The sequence below is a fragment of the Ursus americanus genome, chromosome 36 (assembly GCF_024610735.1).
Source record: "Ursus americanus isolate L20-20 chromosome 36, mUrsAme1.1.p, whole genome shotgun sequence".
NCBI classification, from domain to species: domain Eukaryota; kingdom Metazoa; phylum Chordata; class Mammalia; order Carnivora; family Ursidae; genus Ursus; species Ursus americanus.
Window position 1 is genome coordinate 6,830,990 of NC_142162.1, and position 18,696 is coordinate 6,849,685.

The window sequence follows — 18,696 nt, forward strand, 5'->3', positions numbered from 1 at the left end:
ACTGGCATAAAGAAAGACATATAGGCAAATGGAACAAAATAGAGAACCCAGAAATAAATCCATGCATATACGATTAACTGATCTTTTAACAAGTGTACCAAGAATACACAATAGGAAAAGGATAATCCCTTCAACTGAGAAAACAGGACATAAATATGCAGAGCAATGAAACTGGATTCTTATCTTACGCCATACCCAAAAATCAACTCAAAATGGATTAAAGACTTAAATATATGACCTGAAACTGTAAAACTCCTGGAAGAAACAGTGAAAAAGCTTCACAACAGTGGTCTTGGTAATAATTTCATGGATCTAACACAAAAGCACAGGCAGCAAAAGCAAAAATAGAGAAGGGAAAAATAGACAAGTGAGACTACATCGAACTAAAAACCTTCTGCACAGCAAAAGAAACAACAGAGTGAAAAGGAAACATATGAAATGGGAAAAATATTTTCAAACCATAGATCTGAAAAGGGGCTAATTTCCAAAGTATATAAGGAACCCCTACAACTCAGTAGCAAAAAAAACCAAAAACCTTAATGACCTAATTAAAAAATGGGCTAAATAATTGAGTAGATAATTTCTCAAAGAAGACATACAAATGGCCAATAGGTATATGAAAAAATGCTCAACATCACTAATCATCAGGGAAATGCAAGTCAAAACCACAATGAGATATCACCCTCACACTTGTCAAGATGGCTATTGTCAAGAAAAAAAAAAAGACAAGTGTTGTTGAGGATGTAGAGAAATTGGACACTGTTGGTGGAACTGTAAAATGGTGTAGCTGCATTGGAAAATAGTATGAAGCTTTCTCAAAATATTAAAAATAGAACTATCATATGATCCAACAATCCCACTCTGGGTATTTATCCAAAAGAATCGAAATCAGGATTTTGAAGAGCTATCTGCATTCTGGTATTCATAGCATCACTATTCACAATAGCCAAAATGTGGAAACAACTTAAATATCCATTGATGGTTGGAGAAAGAAAATGTGGCATATACATATCATAGAATCTTATCCAACCTTAAAAAAGAAATTTTATAATATGAGACAATATGGATGAGCTTTGAGGGCATTATGCTAAGTGAAGTAGGACAGTCATAGAAAGATAAATATCACATGATTTCACTAATATGAGGTATCTAAATTTATAGAATCAAAGACTGGAATTAGTGGTTGTCAGGGACTAGGGTTGGGGGAAATGGGGAGTTACTAATCAAAGGACATAATGCTTTAGTTAAGCAAGATGAGTAAGTTTTAGAGATCTGTAGTACAATATTGCACCTATGGTCAACAATACCGTATCATATAACAATTTTTTTTAAAGATTTTATTTATATATTTGACAGAGAGGGCAAGAGAGCATAAGCAGGGGGAGCAACAGAAGCAGGCTCCCCGCTGAGCAGGGAGCCTGATGCAGGGCTCGATCCCAGGACCCTGAGATCAGGACCTGAGCCAAAGGCAGACACTTAACCAACTGAGCCACCCAGGTGTCCTAAAAATTTGTTAAGAGGGTAGATCTCATGTAAGTATTCTTACCACAATAAAATAAGTTTTTTTTAAAAAGAGACCAAGTAAAATGACATACAAGAATAATTCATTCCTGATAACTTTGTGAGACTGTAAACCAAAAGAAGAAGGAAGGAAGGAAGGAAGGAAGGAAGGAAGGAAGGAAGGAAGGAAGGAAGGAAGGAAGGGGGAGAAAGAAAGGGAAGGAAGAATAGGAAGGAAGGAAGGAAAGTGTAGGAGAACTATAACCTAACATCATAGTTATGCACATCTCTTAAAAAAAAAAAAAAGAAGAAGAAGAAGAAGTCATCTCGGTTCAGGGTCTGTAGTCTGACCTGCGTTCCCCCTGGTTGAGGACAGTCCTCCAGTCCCCTGGTTGTGCAGATGGAGTGCCATCTCTCCAGACTCGGTATTGGCAGGAATCCCTTTTGGTCCCTTTCACTTAGACTTTGGAGAGGTGAGGCATATCTAGGTTTGCTTGTCATTCTGACTTCTGACCCCAAAGAGGAAAAGTCTTGGTTTCCCAGGCCCCAAATTCACCTTTCGTTCAGGTTCCATATTCATCTCTGAGATGCAGGGATGACAGTTCCCCTACTTGGTCTCCAGGAAATCGTTCTGACATCACTGCTCTCCCTGAACCCTCCATAAAATGCTGGACTAGGGACTGGCTTTCTTTCTCTTGCATAGTTTACATATCTAGCAATCAGGGCTTGCCCCGCCTTTGTTTTTGTCTTCAAGCCAAGCGCCGCTCTAAGTCCTTTTCCATTTCATCAGTTTGAATCCTTTCCCTGCCCTATTTTTCCACTTCCTGTCCATCATCTTGAGCATTCCTGACTGGCCCAAGATTTGGGTCAAGAAGGTTCCCACTTTCAATGAATGCTGGTGAGGTTTCAACAGTATGATCTTGAGCAAGTCGCTTAACCTTTGTGAGCCCTGCTTTCTCATCTGTGAAATGGTTATAAGACCTGCTCTGCTCACTGCACAAGCTGATTATGGAGCTCAAATGACATGAGAAAGTACTTTGAAAACTGAAGTGCCCTACACATGTAAAGCTTTGTTTTGTCCTTTCAAAAACAGTGGCTCAAGTTTCCTAAGTGGGACTTTTCAGAATTAAGTTACTTCCATGGATCTAGCCATTTCAAAGCTACCGGAAGAGCTTTTCTTCGTGTTTTCATTCTGTTTCTGAAAACAATCACTTTTTTATTTACCGAAAGGCCATCACTCTAGGTGAAAAAGAAAGCTTCTCTCCACTGTCTGATATGATTACAATGTAAAGTTCACTAATATTGGAATCAGGTGGTTGATATGGTAGATGTGGAGATATGCCCCACCTTCCACCTTCCCTTTCAAGGAAGAACTTGCTGCCCAGCTGCAGGGAGTGAGGTCAGGGTATGCCTCAGCTTTGAGAGCCACCTGGCCCAAGTTCACACCTTTTCTGGGGCAGCCCACATGTGTCCTGTGACTGGGTAAGACTGAGGTGAAAACCAAGCCCATTCTAGCCTGACAAGGGACACTCCAATGGACAATACTCAATTCAGAGCTCCCCAAAGAGTTGCCTGTGGCTTTGCGAGACTGCACTGAGTTGGACTTTTCCCTCTACCTAATCCTGCTTCCTCTATTTCCTCCACAGATACTGATCTCTTATAAACATCTTGCACCCCAAATTCCACTTCATCTATTCCAGAGAACCCAACCTGTGATGATTGGCTAGGATGCACTGGGAGGGCAGGATGGGTGGGGTGGGGGTACATGTTTATCACAAACAAAGGAAATAAAGCACAGAAAGTATAGACAGAGAATTTGAAATAGCCCTACTGCACAACCTCGGACAGCTCCATGTCTAACAATGTTTGGGTGACTCAGATACTGCACCTATGACAGGTGGAAAGCTGTTGTTACTTCCCCAGCTTAGACCAAAATATCATAGGGGAAGCAATATCTATTCTTATTTCCAGTGCTAGAGATGACTTGACTTGATGCTCTCACCTTGAAATACCAAAGGCCGACTTCTCAAAAAATGCAAATACCTGCTGGGTATCATACAAAAACTCCAGCTAGTATCACAATTAGCCAAACTGTCTAAATGTTAGTCATGAGTCTTTTTTAACTACCTTTAAATGTGCAATGAAAGAGAAAATGGCATTTTCTAGAACTCAATGTCATCTTATTTCATTTGGAAAGATGGGTTTGAAGGCTGAGATTAAGCCTGGTGGAGGTCAGAGATGGTTTCTGTAGTGACAGAAGCCACTGCAAATCCTAGCAATAAAAGGTAATCTTTGAAAATGAAAATCTGTCCTTCATCAACCCAACTTCCCACCCCAACACACACACAAAACCCCTAACTAACTTCCCATTTCTCCTACACTAAAGACCCCAGTCCTACAAGGTCCCACCCACAGTCTGGCCCCTAACTCAGTCTCCAGCCTCACTTCATTCCCTTTTCCTCCTTGCTCCCTATGGTCTTCATCTTACAGCCATATTGGTTTTCTTATGGTTCCTCAAATAAACCATGGTGCTTCCTGCCATAGGATCTCACACGTGCTGTCCCCTCTTACTACAACTCTCTCACCCACACTCCCACCTAGTTAACAACTGCTAATCTTCCGATTCTAGCTCAAACACCATCACTTCTTCAGGGAGATCTTCCCTGACCCCACACTCCACATCTAGGGTAGGTTCCTCAGTGATACGATCTCACAGAATAGCACTCCTTTCCTTCAGATCATCTATCTCATTGTCTCATTTAGAATTATACCCTCACACAATTACTTGGATAATTCCATCTCCCCACTTAGACCACGTGCTGCAGGAAGGCAGGAATGGTGTCTGGTTTTGCTCTCCATCCTATTCCTAGTTCCTAGCACAGTTCCTGACAGATAGTAAGCACTTGATTTGTTGAATAAATGGATAAATGAATGAGTGAATGAACAAAGAAAAGAAATTTCTGACTCTTTTTGGTTGGGGAGCTTGAAGTTTCATGGGGCTAAAATGTAGAAATGTTGAGTTAAAAACCCAACATGCTTGGGCGGATAATATACTTTGGTGGCAACTATTACAGAGATTTTCTCCCTAACCCCTGGCAAGGAGGAAGAGTGGGAATGGGGAGGCAGCACCATCAGGAGTCACAGCATACCCGCCAACTTCATCACAGAGGACGACAATACCCAAGATCAGGCCTGAGAGTAAATGAAAATTATTCACTTCACGGTCATGAGGAAATGCTGTGGACTTAAAGTTGGAGTATGTTCTTGACTTGGATATTTTTCTCCAGGGCCCTAAAGTTTACGAGCTGGAATCATTTTTTGAGGACCATTCTATTTAACCTTTGAAAATGAAGCATCTGTCTTTTAATGGAAAAGCTACTTCTCATTGTAAAGATAGCACAGAATGTTCTTCGCTTCTTTGGTCTCCAGAAAAAGAAAGTCAGATATCTCCCTGTGTCCTCACTCTATCTTGAACCCCTGTGTCAACAAAATAGGCCAGATTAATAGCTAACTTTTTTTTTTTTTAGAATTACTTATTACTAAAAGTACCAGCCCATCCTGAGAAACACTAGGTAGGACAGTCTACACAGATGTATCTACCCCTCAAGGAGTCATGGCAGGCTTAGGAAGTTAGAGATGGAAGGGCCCCAAACAACCAAACTCAAAGCCACTGTGTTCAGAAAAGCGGCCAAGTTTACCATGCGTTGAAAAGTTCTGTTCCTCAAAAAGCATCCGAAAAAGTGTAATTAGCTAATCAATTTATTAATCTAACATTCCTACTTGGCATAAGCCCCTGATGTGTCACAGTGGAGAGAGGTCCCTTTCTTAAGCATACTATAACCCAACAAAAGAAGTAAGATCTAGAAGATCTCGGTCAACAGCCCAAGGCACAGCAAGGGTGTCAGCAAGTTCAGACAGCCCATAGGCAATAGCACTAATGTCCACCCCGAGTGTTTCTATATGCCATGTGCTCTACATGTATTTTCTCATTAAATCTTCACAACCTATGAGATAGATATGATTACACTCTCCTTAGAAAAGCTGAGTAACATATCCAAAGTTGTAAATTTAGAGTGCAGTTTTAAGCTTAGTTCTATTTGATTCCAAAGCCCATGCCTCTAGCCTCCGAGTCCCTGGGGCTTGCAGAGTTCAGGAAGAGGGAGAATTGAGTATGGTACAAAAGGCAAGGCTTGATGAGGAACAGGGTTCTGAGCTAGGCCTTAAACAGGCACAACTCTGAAATAAGACAGTGAAGGAGAAGGGTCAATGCATGGAGCTGTGGTGGAGCAAGGGTGTAGAGAGAAGACAGAGAAGAAAGGGAAAAGAGAACAGAGCAAGGCCAGATGCTTGCATACAGCCATCTTGGGGCCATAACAACTTGCCCCACCCTTCTCCTTTCCAATAAAATATTATATTCCTACACAGAAAGACTTGGAGAGGGAATGGGAAGAAGTGTTGAGTGGGAGAGGAATCTTGCCTTCCCTTTGCTCTCTTTCTGCCTGTCTGCTCTGAGTGCAGTATCCCAGGTACTCCAGCCATCCAGCCCAAAGTCAATCCCACAAACCTTTTGAGTCCTACTTCCCAAGAAGGGTAGCGTCCTTCACCTGAGGTCATCAGATAAAGCCTGGCTGGTTCCAAATGTAACTGAAACTCCCTTCCTTCTACTAACTATGGGCTCTGAACCAGAGGGGTTGAAGGTGTGTGTGTCAGGCTACAGTTACTCTCCCCACCACTGGACAGGCAGTCTTTCAAGGAAGGTAGCTCCAGTTCGGTGGCACAAGAAGAGTTTCATGCTTAAGCCTTACTACCACTAGGCACACATCATTTTACATAGACATATGTTCACTCTACAGCCTTTTATTCATTCATTTGTTCGTTCACTCATTCAACAGGTAATTACTGAATGGCCATTTCAAGCCAGGGACTGTGCTAGGTGTTGGGAGAGACAAGGTCAAACAATATGTGGCCCCTAACTTCAGCTGCTGTTACTCTGTTATTGCCAGTGGGCACTGATGACATGGTCAGGCAGTAGTAACTACAATGAATGCCAGGATAAAGAGAAACTCAGGAGTTTCCATGGGACTCCAACTGCTCACACTGCAAGCTGCTTGCCTTGTTCATTTCAGTACCTCCAATGCCCATCACTATGCCTGACACACAGCTCATTAAATTTTTAGTGAATTAAATGAAGATCTTACTGAGCCTGATGCCCAGCTGTCTCTCTGTGGCTTCTCTCCATTGGTTTAAGCCTGGCATCTTAAGCCTGGATAAGATAAAGATACATGGCATTCTTCAAATAGATCACGTATGTTAGAGTTCAGAGAAACTGGACAAATTTGTCTTTATCACCTCCATTCCCTCTTAGACATCATGTCCACCATGTTAGTTGAGGTCCTTCATGAACCACTTGGAACTTCATGCTTTCCTAAATCCTAAGTCTTTATCACCTCCATTCCCTCTTAGACATCATGTCCCCATAGTTGAGGTCCTTCATGAACCACTTGGAACTTCATGCTTTCCTAAGTCCTTCTCATCCTGGATGCTCTCCTAGGAATATGCCAGTTGGTCAATGTCCCAATTAAAACTCAGGAATCCAGACTTTGACACAGAACCGTGACAGCTCCAGCTGGCTTGATGGCAAAGGGCCACCTCCTCCTTTGAAATAATGGGCTCTGGAAACAGCAATCTTGGCTTCTAATTGGGGTCTTCCAACACCACCAGGGTCTCCTGTGGGCCCTGGGGCACCAGGGAGGCAGAGCCATTCTGGGGAAAGGTGAGAAACAGGGTGGAGAGGTCCTCTGAAGAGACTGAGAAGTGACTCTGCATTTGGGGGATAGTGATCCTTGAGGTACAGGCATCTGAGCTGACAGGAAAAGGAAGAGGTAACTGGGAGGCATGAGGCAACTGCCCCCTCAAACAAGGCAGGCTAAGTAAGGTCCAGAAAGGGTCTACTAATAGTCCCAGCTCTTCAGCCTAAAAGCACCTCAGAATCAATTCGGAGTGGTCTCGCAACATGCACAAAGCCCTTCAGTTGAGTAGTAGCAGAATGGGGGTAGAACCAGGTCTCCTGATTTCCACCCTTGAGTTTTTTTTTCTCCCCACCCTGCTGCCTCCTAGATATGGGTCTTATGGGAGATCTTGGCCTGTCACATCCTAGAAATTTTCCTTCACAGAGGACTCCTGCTTCTCAGTCAGGACAAGGCTTTTCTGGTTCTGATGGGTGGCCTTTTTAACCCTCCAATGCCAACTGTCTCCTTGTCTCTATCCATTCCCTTCCTCAGAAAGATCTCATGGGGTCTTCAGTGGCCACGTGATGGGCAGCCTGGGTCCCTGCCCAGCAGCAAACCTAGGGTCCTTCATGAACACTAGGGACAGTGGGCACATGTCTTGGCATCTGGGCATGCTGATCCTTTTCTCTGAAGAGGTCAGTGTGGGGGGAGAAGGGAGTGGAATCCAGTGGCTTCTGCCGCCTTAAGAATTCCTGCTCTCCCCCTCAGTCTGCCGCTCACTCTGCTGGCCTGGGCCACAACAATGCCCACAGGCAGGGCAGTGAGAAAAGGAGGGAGACCTGGGCTTGCCGGTTTTCTTGGCCAGGCACCAGGAGCATGAGCACTGCCCACCCCTTCCCCCCCGCCCCCCGATCTCCACTTGCTCCTCTCCCCCTCTCACCCCCCTGTCCCTCCGGGCTTCTCAGGCGCCACTACTACTGTCCCCAACCCGCCCCGCCAGCCCGGGCAAAGGGCAGCGTGACTCACGGCGCTGCCACCAGCCCACGGCTTGCCCGCGGCGTATAAAGGCTGCCCGGAGGGAGGCGGCGAGCCCTGCCCAGCCCAGCCCGAGGCGCGCAGAGCATGGCCAGGGGCGCGGAGCGAGGCCGCGGGGGCGCCGGCTGGGGGCTGCGGGGAGCGCTGGCGGCGGTGGCGCTGCTGTCGGCGCTCAATGCTGCGGGCACGGTGTTTGCGCTGTGCCAGTGGCGCGGGCTGAGCGCGGCGGTGCGGGCGCTGGAGGCTCAGCGCGGCCAGGAGCAGCGCGAGGACAGCGCCCTGCGCTCCTTCCTGGCTGAGTTGAGTTGCGCTCCGCGCCGGGCGCCCGCGCCACCCCCGGATCCCGCCGGCGCCGCGCGCAACAAGCGCAGCCACGGCGGGGAGCCCGCGCCACACATCCGCGCCGAGAGCCACGACATGCTGATGATGATGACCTACTCCATGGTGCCGGTAGGCGGGGGCTCGGTTCCCCGTGGTGCCTCCGCCAGGGTGGGCGGCGGGCAGCGTGGGGAGAGAGGCCCAGACGCCCTGGGCTCCCCTGGCTAGACGGCGAGGTGCTGAGAGAGGGGCTCTGGGTGTGAGTGCGGCTGGGGAGGTCACATGGGCAAGCACCTCAGTCCTCTGAGGTCCGTTTCCTCCTCCGTTAAATGGGGGAGGGACTGAAAGGGCTGTCTTCCACTCTGACATCTGTGGGTCTGCAAGTAAAATGAGGGGCGCAGGCGGTGTTTTTAAGAGCCTACTTTCCTTCCTAACTTCGGACAAAAGTTTTCACAGTGTGGTGTGAAGGGAGCCACGGAGGCTCCGGGCTCGGCCTGCGCCACTGGTGGGGCCCCCCCTAAGAGCACGGGGGAAAACATTTCTGAGAACGCAGACTTCTTCAGTAAAAGGATTCTTTCCCTGGCTTCAACTAGTGGCCTGGCTTTTAACCTGGTCTAGGACCATCCTCATGAGATTGGCTGAAGGCAAAACAATCAGCCCTAATTTTACCAATCACCTGGAACCTTGGTGCTGAGAAAGGTGCTTTTGGGTCTAAAGCGGTTCCAAGTGGGAGAGATCAAAATAGAGAAATTTTCTTAAAATCCACTGTGAAAGCTGAGGTGGGCATGCGGGCTCCAGCGGGTCTATGGAACTCCAGAAATTACCACTGTGCACTCAGGGGGCGTGCATCTAGAGAGAGCCCATGGCTTTTCACTAGATTTTCATTAGATTTGGTCTCCCCCAAAAAGGTTTGAGAAACTCTGCTCTTAAAAACGTAAAAGCCTCAAAACTTTTTTTTCCGGTTTGAAGTTTCTTTGCTTTTGCTGATTTTTAACTCAATAATTAACAATTACATTTAGATCACATTGCAGTTCCCCATTCCGTTTCATTATCCGTTACAACCGCACTGGTCTTATTTCATTTTATAAGTACAAAGATTTTGGTTCTGGCACCCCAACCCAAGTGTGAGCCATACTTCGGAATCCTAGGTATTTGAAGATAAACTCACTTAAAGCTTCTGTATCAGAAAAGCTTTTAAATATCTTATATGAGCTGAAATGCTTTTACAACTGCATCATGGAAGTACTCCATACCACAAATGCATCTTTTGGGAAAGATCAAATTTTCCATTCTTGGCTTTTTTTTGGTTTTTTTGCTTTTCACCTGTGTTATCATTTAAAAATCTGGGCCCAAGCAAAAACATTAAAAAGACCTCTGTAAAATGAAGAAATCTCCTTTCAGGGAATTTACTCTTTCTCTTGGCTCTCTACCATGCATTTTGAGGGTTTTTTAAACCCTTCAAGACGGACGCATGTGAGCATCAACATTTTATATTTTTAATCCTGCTTTTAAGGTAGAAGCTTGCGTATTGGAGCTTGTTCAGTCACTAACCCAAGAGAGCAGAGAGACCCATTTCTGTGTCAGTCTGAAAGCTAGATTCAGCTATCACCACCTGCTCTCTTATAGGTCAGAGAGTAGAAACATCACGTTTGGCAGGCTGAGAAGCATTCACAGATCATCACCTACTCATCCCCCACTTGCAGTGGGTATGCTTTGACCTTAGAGCGCCATTGCGGGAATTTCCATGCAGGTCAGGAGAAAACAGCGGTCATATTGCTGGCTTTCCTGTTGGGAGTAGTTCTCAAGCAGTAGGCTAGGGGGTCACCTGGAAGCGCACTGAAATGCAGATTCCACCGTCCCACCCTCACACTTACAGAACAATCATCTCCAGAATTGTCTTCCTGAAGAAGTCAGCTGACCCCCATTCCCCTACCTTCCCAGCCCCTTGGTGAGTTAGATATAGGGGGTTCCAGGTGCCACTTTGAGAAAGCTGCCCTAGATCACTGCTTCTCTACTTTAATATGCATGTGCATACCTTGACAGTCTTGTTCAAATGCAGATTCTGACTCAGAAGTTCTAATTTCCGGCTTGAGATTCTGAATTTTTCGTAAGCAGCCACTGACACCAATATTGCTAATTTGAGGACCACACTTTGAACAGCATGGTTCAAGAGCAGTGGTTGCACATTGAAATCACATGGGGGGCTTTAAAAATGATACCTAGATCCCACCCCCAGAGATTCTGAGCTGTTAGAGGTGCAGTCTGGCATGCCTGGACCTTGGCATGCCTTCCTCCTGATAGCTGCATTAAGCATCTCACTCCCACCAGGTCTCTCTTGAGGCCGCTGCTTCAAGCACAGGAACCAATTTTATTGCTGAAAGCCTTTTACTTTATTCCAGCATCATTCATCTTTGCAAATTTTTCTCATTTTTACGCCCTGTTTTTCTCCGAATAGAGAATTATCCACACGAGGAAACAATGTTTCAAAAAGCACTTTCAGGGGCGCCTAGGTGGCGCAGTCAGCTCAGTGTCTGCCTTTGGCTCAGGTCATGACCCCAGGGTCCTGGGGTTGAGCCCCACATCGGGCTCCCTGCTCAGCAGGGAGTCTGCTTCTCCCTCTCCCTGTGCCCCAGCTCACGTACACTCTTTCTCTCAAATAAATCAGTAAAATCTTTAAATAAATAAATAATCCTAGAAAAAGAAAAAGCACTTTCACGGGCACATCTAGTGGAAAAGTTGCTAAGAGAACTTACACAGTTAACATGCATCAGTTAGTACACATACAGTTAGAGTTAGTATACACTGTGGAGGTCTGTGTGCACACTTCATATGGTAAGTCACACCTTCCCCCACCCAGTTATACAGCACCAGTAAGTTTTGAATGAGGATGAGATCAGAGGTCCCCCCACTGTGGTTGCATGTCCTTAGAGATCTAGGAACAAAGAAATAAGCTGTAGGCACACCAATGTCAGCATTTCAAACAGTCTTCCAGATGGTTCATTTATCCAAGCTGAGCCTCCTCCAGCTAACCGACGCTTCAAAGTTCTATGCTTTTGGCTGAAAGTACATCAGCTCAGCATGGTAATTTTGGCTAGCACATTCTGCCCAGAAACTGGTTGTTAAAAGGGCAACATAACTCGTCATTACTTAGAACAGTTATTTTGGTACAACCAAACACATTAAATCCTTAAAAGTAAGTAGGTCCTTTGGAGAAAAGTAGTAAGGGCCTTGGGTACCACTGAGCTAGACCAATAATGGGAAACCACCTGCCAGGAACTCCTGCAGGCGAGGGGGCTCCTGTCTAGTTCCCCACCCCACCTCATACCACCCTGTCTCACTTCTCCTCCCATCAGCTGCTCTCTCATCCCATCTTCCAGGTCTTACAGGTATTGATGTTCCGACAGCCTCAGCATCCTGTCCAAAATCTAGGGTCAAGCTCCCAGTAGGAAAAAGGTTTTACTTCTCACAATGTGCATCTTAACCAGCTCTAAATGGGTTGAAGATTTACATTTAAAAAAAAATGAAATCCTTAAATGACTGGAGGAAATATGGGTAAATTCCTTTTTAATATTGGAATGGGGGAAATCTTTCTTTCTAACAACTCAAAAGCCAGAAGGAAAGAGTAAATAAATTTAACTACATTTTAAAAAGCACACACAACAATAAAACATCTGGACGGCAGACAACAACAAACACAAACACACACCTCATAAACATAGGCAAAGACAAAGGACAAACTGGAAAAAAAATATTTGCACCTCATATCATAGATACAGGGCTACTCTTCTGAATATATATAGCACTCCTATAAGTTTACAAGAAAAAAAACCAAGAATTTGATAGGAAAATCAACAGAAATAGGAATCCAATAGGAAAATGGAACACAGTTCTCAGAAAAAGAAATACAAACGTCTCCAGGTAAACGTGTGAGAAAAGATGCCTTGGTGTAAAAATGCAAATTACACCTGCCCTGAAAAATAATTTGTACCTGTCTGACAAAACTACGAAAGTTTGACCACGCATTCTTCTGGGGAAGCTGAAGGGAAATAGACAGGCTTTTGCATTGCTGTCTGGACCACAAAATGGTACAACTCACGTGGAAGGCAATTTGGCAATGCCTGAAAATATCACAAATACATTTGCCCTGTGACCCAGATACCTCACTTGTGGGAATTTATCCTGCATGACAGACTTTAGCACCTATGAAATGACATATGCACATATTCATTGTAGAATATTTGTAAAAGCAAAAGACTATTCACAGCCCGTGCCCGTCAATACGGAATTAGTTGAATAAACCAACCTGTGCGCTCACTGGGATAGGTAGCTGTAAAATGAGAATGAGGAAATTCTCTATGTCCTGTTATGGGAATAATCCTTAGGATATATTTTAAGTGAAGAAAGTAAGACAGAAAAAATATATATATTGTATTACCGTGTGTAAGGAAGAAGCAGAAAAATAAGTGAAGATATTAACAAAAGTGCTTTACTTAAGGAGGGCGGGGATAAGATGGGAATGAGCCTCTCACTGTACAGCTTTGTGTATTATGTTGACTTTTGAACCATGTGATTGTGTTATTCTAACTGTAAGTGACAAGGCCATAACCACAAGGTTACATGGCTGCTGCCCCTGGACTCCGGGGGGGGCGGGGGCAGTAGGGCGTGGCAGAGACGGTGCCAGCCTGAAGTGCATGCACTGTCTAAAGGGGGGGCTCTCACCGATTGTTCCTGTAGGAAGGGCAAGAGCTCACTGTGCCTGATCTTTTTATTTTATTTTTCAAGAGAAGTAAAAACAATCTGACTTTTTATGTGAAATCTCTTGGCTTTAAGATATTGACCAAAAAATTCCAAAAAAATGTTTTTAACTGGCCGAGTGTGTTGGCCAAATAACACTCCCATTGTTAGGGGCCATCTTAGGACTACCAAGCTTAGTTCCCAGCAATCTCATCTTATAATCAGGAGTGGTTTTGAACAGAAATGGCTTTATTTAGCTCCCCCACACCCCCTCCCTCACAAATTTCCCACCCTGGTTCTGCAAGGATACTAGTAACTGTGCCATTGTTATTGTTGGTTGAGTGGAGATGGGTTTCTATGTGTGTTTGGTTTGGTTGGGTTTTGTTTTGTTTTTTGGCTCTTTCTAAAAATCAGCTCCACCTTCAGGGGATGGAGATTCCCGGCACTGTGGCTGTTCAAATCATGTGCTCCAGTTCTAAGGATAGTTCTCAAGGAGGAGATGCAGCTGTGTTGAGCTAATGCATTATTGTAACAGAGCTTTTCGTGATGGCGGTAATGAGGGACGCTTATATGGATCTATACATTATCTTGTTTATAGGGGGAAAATCACGTTACCTATAGTCACAGCTCCTGTTTCCGTCGATGCCATACTTCCTTGAAAGCCCTACATTGGCTGTGTTGGGGTTAACCTCCCTTTCCTACGTCTTGGAGGGAGTCACTTCCAGATGAGTTCAGACCAGGGATCATCAGACTGTGCCCTATGGCCAAGTCAAGTCTGCTGCTCCATTGTGAACAGCCCACAAAGTAAGAATGATTTTTACATTTACAAAGGGTGAGGGGGAAAAATCGAAAGAAGAATATTTCATGACACACAAACATTATGTGAGATTCAAATTTTAGTCACCATAGATAAGGTTTTGTTGGAATACAACTATGCCCGTTTGTTCACATATTGTCTGTGACTACTTTCACATGACAACAGCAGAACTGAGTAGTTGCAACAGAAACCATATGGCCCACAAAGCCTAAAATATTTTCTTTTTGGCTCTTTACAGAAAAAGCTTGCCAACTCCTCAGTAGACTGTGGTCCATTGGAGCGGAGGAGATCCTAGAGGTTGTTTCTTTGGAGAACCTAAGCAACTACATCAGGGTTATTCTAGGATTGGGGTAACCCCGGGGGGGATTTTGTTTTGTTTTGGGTTTTTTTTATTAGCTTAAGGGTAGAATTTAGTGATTCATAGTTGCACAGAACACTATAACACCCAATGCTCAATACATCATGTGCCCTCCTTAATGCCCATAACCCATTTCGCTCACCCTCCTCCACCTCCCCTCCAGCAACCCTCAGTTTGTCTCCTAGAGTTAAGAGTCTCTGTGGTTTGCTTCCCTCTCTGTTTTTATCTTATTTTATTTTCCTGTCCCTTCCTCTAATGTTCATCTATTTGTTTCTTAAATTCCATATAAGAGTGAAATTATACGGCATTTGCCTTTCTCTGATTGACCTATTTCGCTTAGCATAATACCTTCTAGTTCCATCCAGGTCATTGCAAATGGCGTGACTTCATTTTTTCTGATGGCTGAGTGATATTCCATCGTGTATATATACCACATCTTCTTTATTCATCTGTCGATGGACATCTGGGCTTTTTCCATAATTTGGCTATTGTGGACATTGCTGCTATAAACATTGGGGTTCATGTGCCCCTTTGAATCACTATGTTTGTATCCTTTGGATAAATACCTAGTAGTGCAATTGCTGGGTCGTAAGATGGCTCTATTTTTTTTTTTAATGATTTTTTATTATATTATGTTAGTCACCATACAGTACATCCCCGGTTTCCGATGTAAGGCTCGATGATTCATTAGTTGCGTATAACACCCAGTGCACCATGCAATACGTGCGCTCCTTACTACCCATCACCGGTCTATCCCATTCTCCCACCCCCTCCCCTCTGAGGCCTTCAGTTTGTTTCTCAGAGTCCATAGTCTCTCATGCTTCATTCCCCCTTCTGATTACCCCCCCTTTCTTTATCCCTTTCTTCCTCTACCAATCTTCCTAGTTCTTATGTTCCATAGATGAGAGAAATCATATGATAGTTGTCTTTCTCTTCTTGACTTATTTCACTTAGCATTATCTCCTCCAGTGCCATCCATGTTGCAGGAAATATTGAGAACTCGTTCTTTCTGATAGCTGAGTAATATTCCATTGTATATATGGACCACAACTTCTTAATCCAGTCATCTGTTGAAGGGCATCTCGGCTCCTTCCACGATTTAGCTATTGTGGACATTGCTGCTATGAACATTGGGGTGCATATGGCCCTTCTCTTCACTACGTCTGTATCTTTGGGGTAAACACCCAGTAGCGCAATGGCTGGATCATAGGGTAGCTCAATTTTTAACTTTTTGAGGAGCCTCCATTCTGTTTTCCAGAGTGCCTGTACCAGTTTGCATTCCCACCAACAGTGTAAGAGGATTCCCCTTTCTCTGCATCCTTGCCAACATCTGTTGTTTCCTGAATTGTTAATTTTAGCCATTCTAATAGGGTTTAAGACCTCCCCCGAGGAGACAGAATCTAGGATGGAGCTGACCCAAAGTGTGGTTCCACCCTGGAGGGGGGCTGCAGGGCCAAGTTGGCCCTCAGGCCTTTTGCTCCTTCTAGGCCAGCTCCACAAGTCAAGAGCAGTCATGTTAGGACAGCTTTTAACCACTGTTAATCCTATATCTAAGCCTTTTTCAAACCCCATTGTTCTCTTCAATTGGAAGGACCATTAGGTCCTACAGAATGGTCCCTAATGAGATATCAGAGGCCTGATACAGAAGAACAAGAAAAGACAGGGCAGCCAAAGGCACAAACCCACATGCAGTGCCTGCGTATGTTTCCCTGGCCTTCCTTAAAGCAGCAGGTGCACATGGGCACTTGGGATGTCACACCTGACGCTGTGTTGGTTTGCATGTCAGAAGCCACTTCTGAGTGTCTATTAAGGGTGGAGGAGAACTTGAAGCTACAGGCCTGCTAAGATTATGTCCGATGTTGGTACTGTGAACACACCCATAAACTTAACTCGTGATGGCACATTGAGGAAGTCAGGTGAGAGCCAGCTCCGTAGTTACATCCTTCAGACACTTTATCAAAACACATTTTGCATCCATGCAAATAAAATATTCAGTGTAGATATAAGCTGTCATGATTCTCTAAGGACATATGTAAAAAACAAGTGGGCCAGGACTGAGCATGTGGACCCATGAGAACAGGGCAGTTGTGTTGACCAGCCATTTGGACCTGCTCCTAGATCCTGGCACTATTAAAAAGCCCTTAGTCTCTTTCTCGCCAAAGCATTAGAGGTGAGGGAAGCAGGAATAAGCCTGCTAAACTTCTACTGCCTGCGCAGGATGGACCTTCTGGGGCCTAGTTAATTGTCCACTCTCTCTGTTTCCTGCCTTTCCTTCAGCCGATACTGCCTGTAGTCCAGGGATAAAAAGAATTTTGTCCCTTTGGAACTCAAAGCCACATGCCCCCTGGAATAGTGCCACTCCACTCTGGGGAGAGAGCAGAACCCCCCGAACAGCCTGTCATTTAGTGGCCCTGCCCACTAGACCACAGGCTGAGAGATCTTTGGGCAGAAGCCCTCTTCTGGGTGAGTTCCAGAATGACTTCTCATATCATGAGTCTTCCAATGCCAAGAGGTTGTTCATCATCTCCAGTGCCCTTGTCCCAGGGTCCTCTCTATGGCTGGCCCAGTCTCACCTCCATACGGTACTCCTGCCACCTTCAGCCATTGTGTGGCAGCCCTAATTTGAGCAACCTGGGATTCCTTCTTCACTCGTAGGTTCCCAGCCAAATTCTCTCTGTTGCTTCCCTGAGTGTGTTGTGGTGGCGAGCAGTGTGAACCAGGGAATCAGATGGGTTCACATCCTGAGCCCACAGCCTTGTAGCTGGGCGACCTTGGACAAATCTTCGGACTTCTCCAAACTTCAGTTTCCTCATCTGTAAGGTTGAGATACTATCAAGCACCTCATAGTGCCCTTAGGAGGTTTAAGGGAAATGATGTAGGTCAAATATAGCACCTGGTGTAGTCAGGTTCCCAGGAGCTACTTGTTGTTGCTGTTATGAAGATTTTTCACTATTACTTTATCGTTAGCCCTTCTTGCCCCATTATCTCAGCATCTTGTTTCGGGGTTTATGCTTTATCACCAATTCTTTCACAATGCCAAGTTGTCTGTTCACATGTGCTTTATCAGCTGTTGCTTTGGGATAATATTTGGCCTCTTGACACCAGCTTGACATCACACCAGCCTAAATCACCTTGTCATGAAAGCGAAATAGAGTTAGCCTGGACGCGGTGACAGGGCTTCTGGAGCTGGTCAGGATTTCCTGGGCCCCTGCCCCTTCTACATGGCCACCAATGACGAGGTTCGACACTCACTAAGAGGGAGTCATCTTGACCCCCTTTCTGACAGGCTCAGCTGTTGTTAACTCCTACTGGTTACTGCTGGTGGCAGTCCTAAAAAATGTTTTGGATGCTTTCATTTGGAAAATCGACAAAATGTGAGCAGAAGGTAGAGCAAAAACAACTTCTAAGAAAGAAGAACAATTTACTTCTTAGGGGTCTCATGTTTTCGAGAATAGGATTACCTATGTGGGAACTATCAGAACAGGATTCAGATCTGACAAAACACACTTATCTGAGGAAAAAAGAAAAAGATACTTTTTTTTCTCTACATTCCTCAAACTCACCCTCCCCTGCCTGCTCCCGTAAAAGAAATCCTTGGCCAAATCTAGTTGACATTCAAGCTTAATTTACATGCATTTTATCTACAGACTAAAGGTCATGTTGTGTGAAATAAACTGAAGCTTTTCGGTTGTGATTCTGCTACAAAGAGAGCATTTTTCAGCCCATCAGTTGCTTTTATGTAGCTCTTTGGGTTTTAACAGCTCTATATTTTAAGTAGATATAATTTACTTCCAGTTTAACTAAAGTTCAAGGCACAATTTTCTTTACTGAAAGGTAGAGTTAAAACAACAAGGCCAACTAAAGGTCATTCAAAATGCAATTTGTGGAGTTTGTTCTGAACGCAAAAGGTAGAACAACCTTTCAACTGCCATTCAGAAAGTTTCCTGTGCTCACCAAAGTGCTGGAAACTTTGGAGACCCTGCCTGGGCTGTACGTAAAGACTGTAAAGTACGTGGGGGAAAAATGTGGATAACTATACCCAAGCTAAAATGATGAACTGACAACTGCAAAATAATTCCCCAGTTTTTGAGTAACTTAATGGATGACTATTGGAGTCTGGATTCATTTTCACTCAGAGGTGAAAAATGCCCTCTCCCTCTAGGCAACCCTGAGGACCTTGGAATCAATCTTTCTGAACAGGGAGA

The 18,696-nt window shown here is 44.7% G+C and overlaps 1 protein-coding gene across 1 annotated transcript in view; it reads left to right on the top strand.

The window, feature by feature from the left end:
* The first annotated feature begins 8,318 nt into the window (after positions 1 to 8,318).
* GLDN (gliomedin) overlaps positions 8,319 to 18,696 on the top strand; it is a 63,712-nt gene continuing 53,334 nt past the window's right edge. Inside the window, exon 1 of the mRNA XM_045812159.2 lies at positions 8,319 to 8,714. Within this exon, the coding sequence (XP_045668115.2) occupies positions 8,352 to 8,714 (363 nt within the window). The 5' untranslated portion in view covers positions 8,319 to 8,351. The remainder of the gene's footprint in view (positions 8,715 to 18,696) is intronic.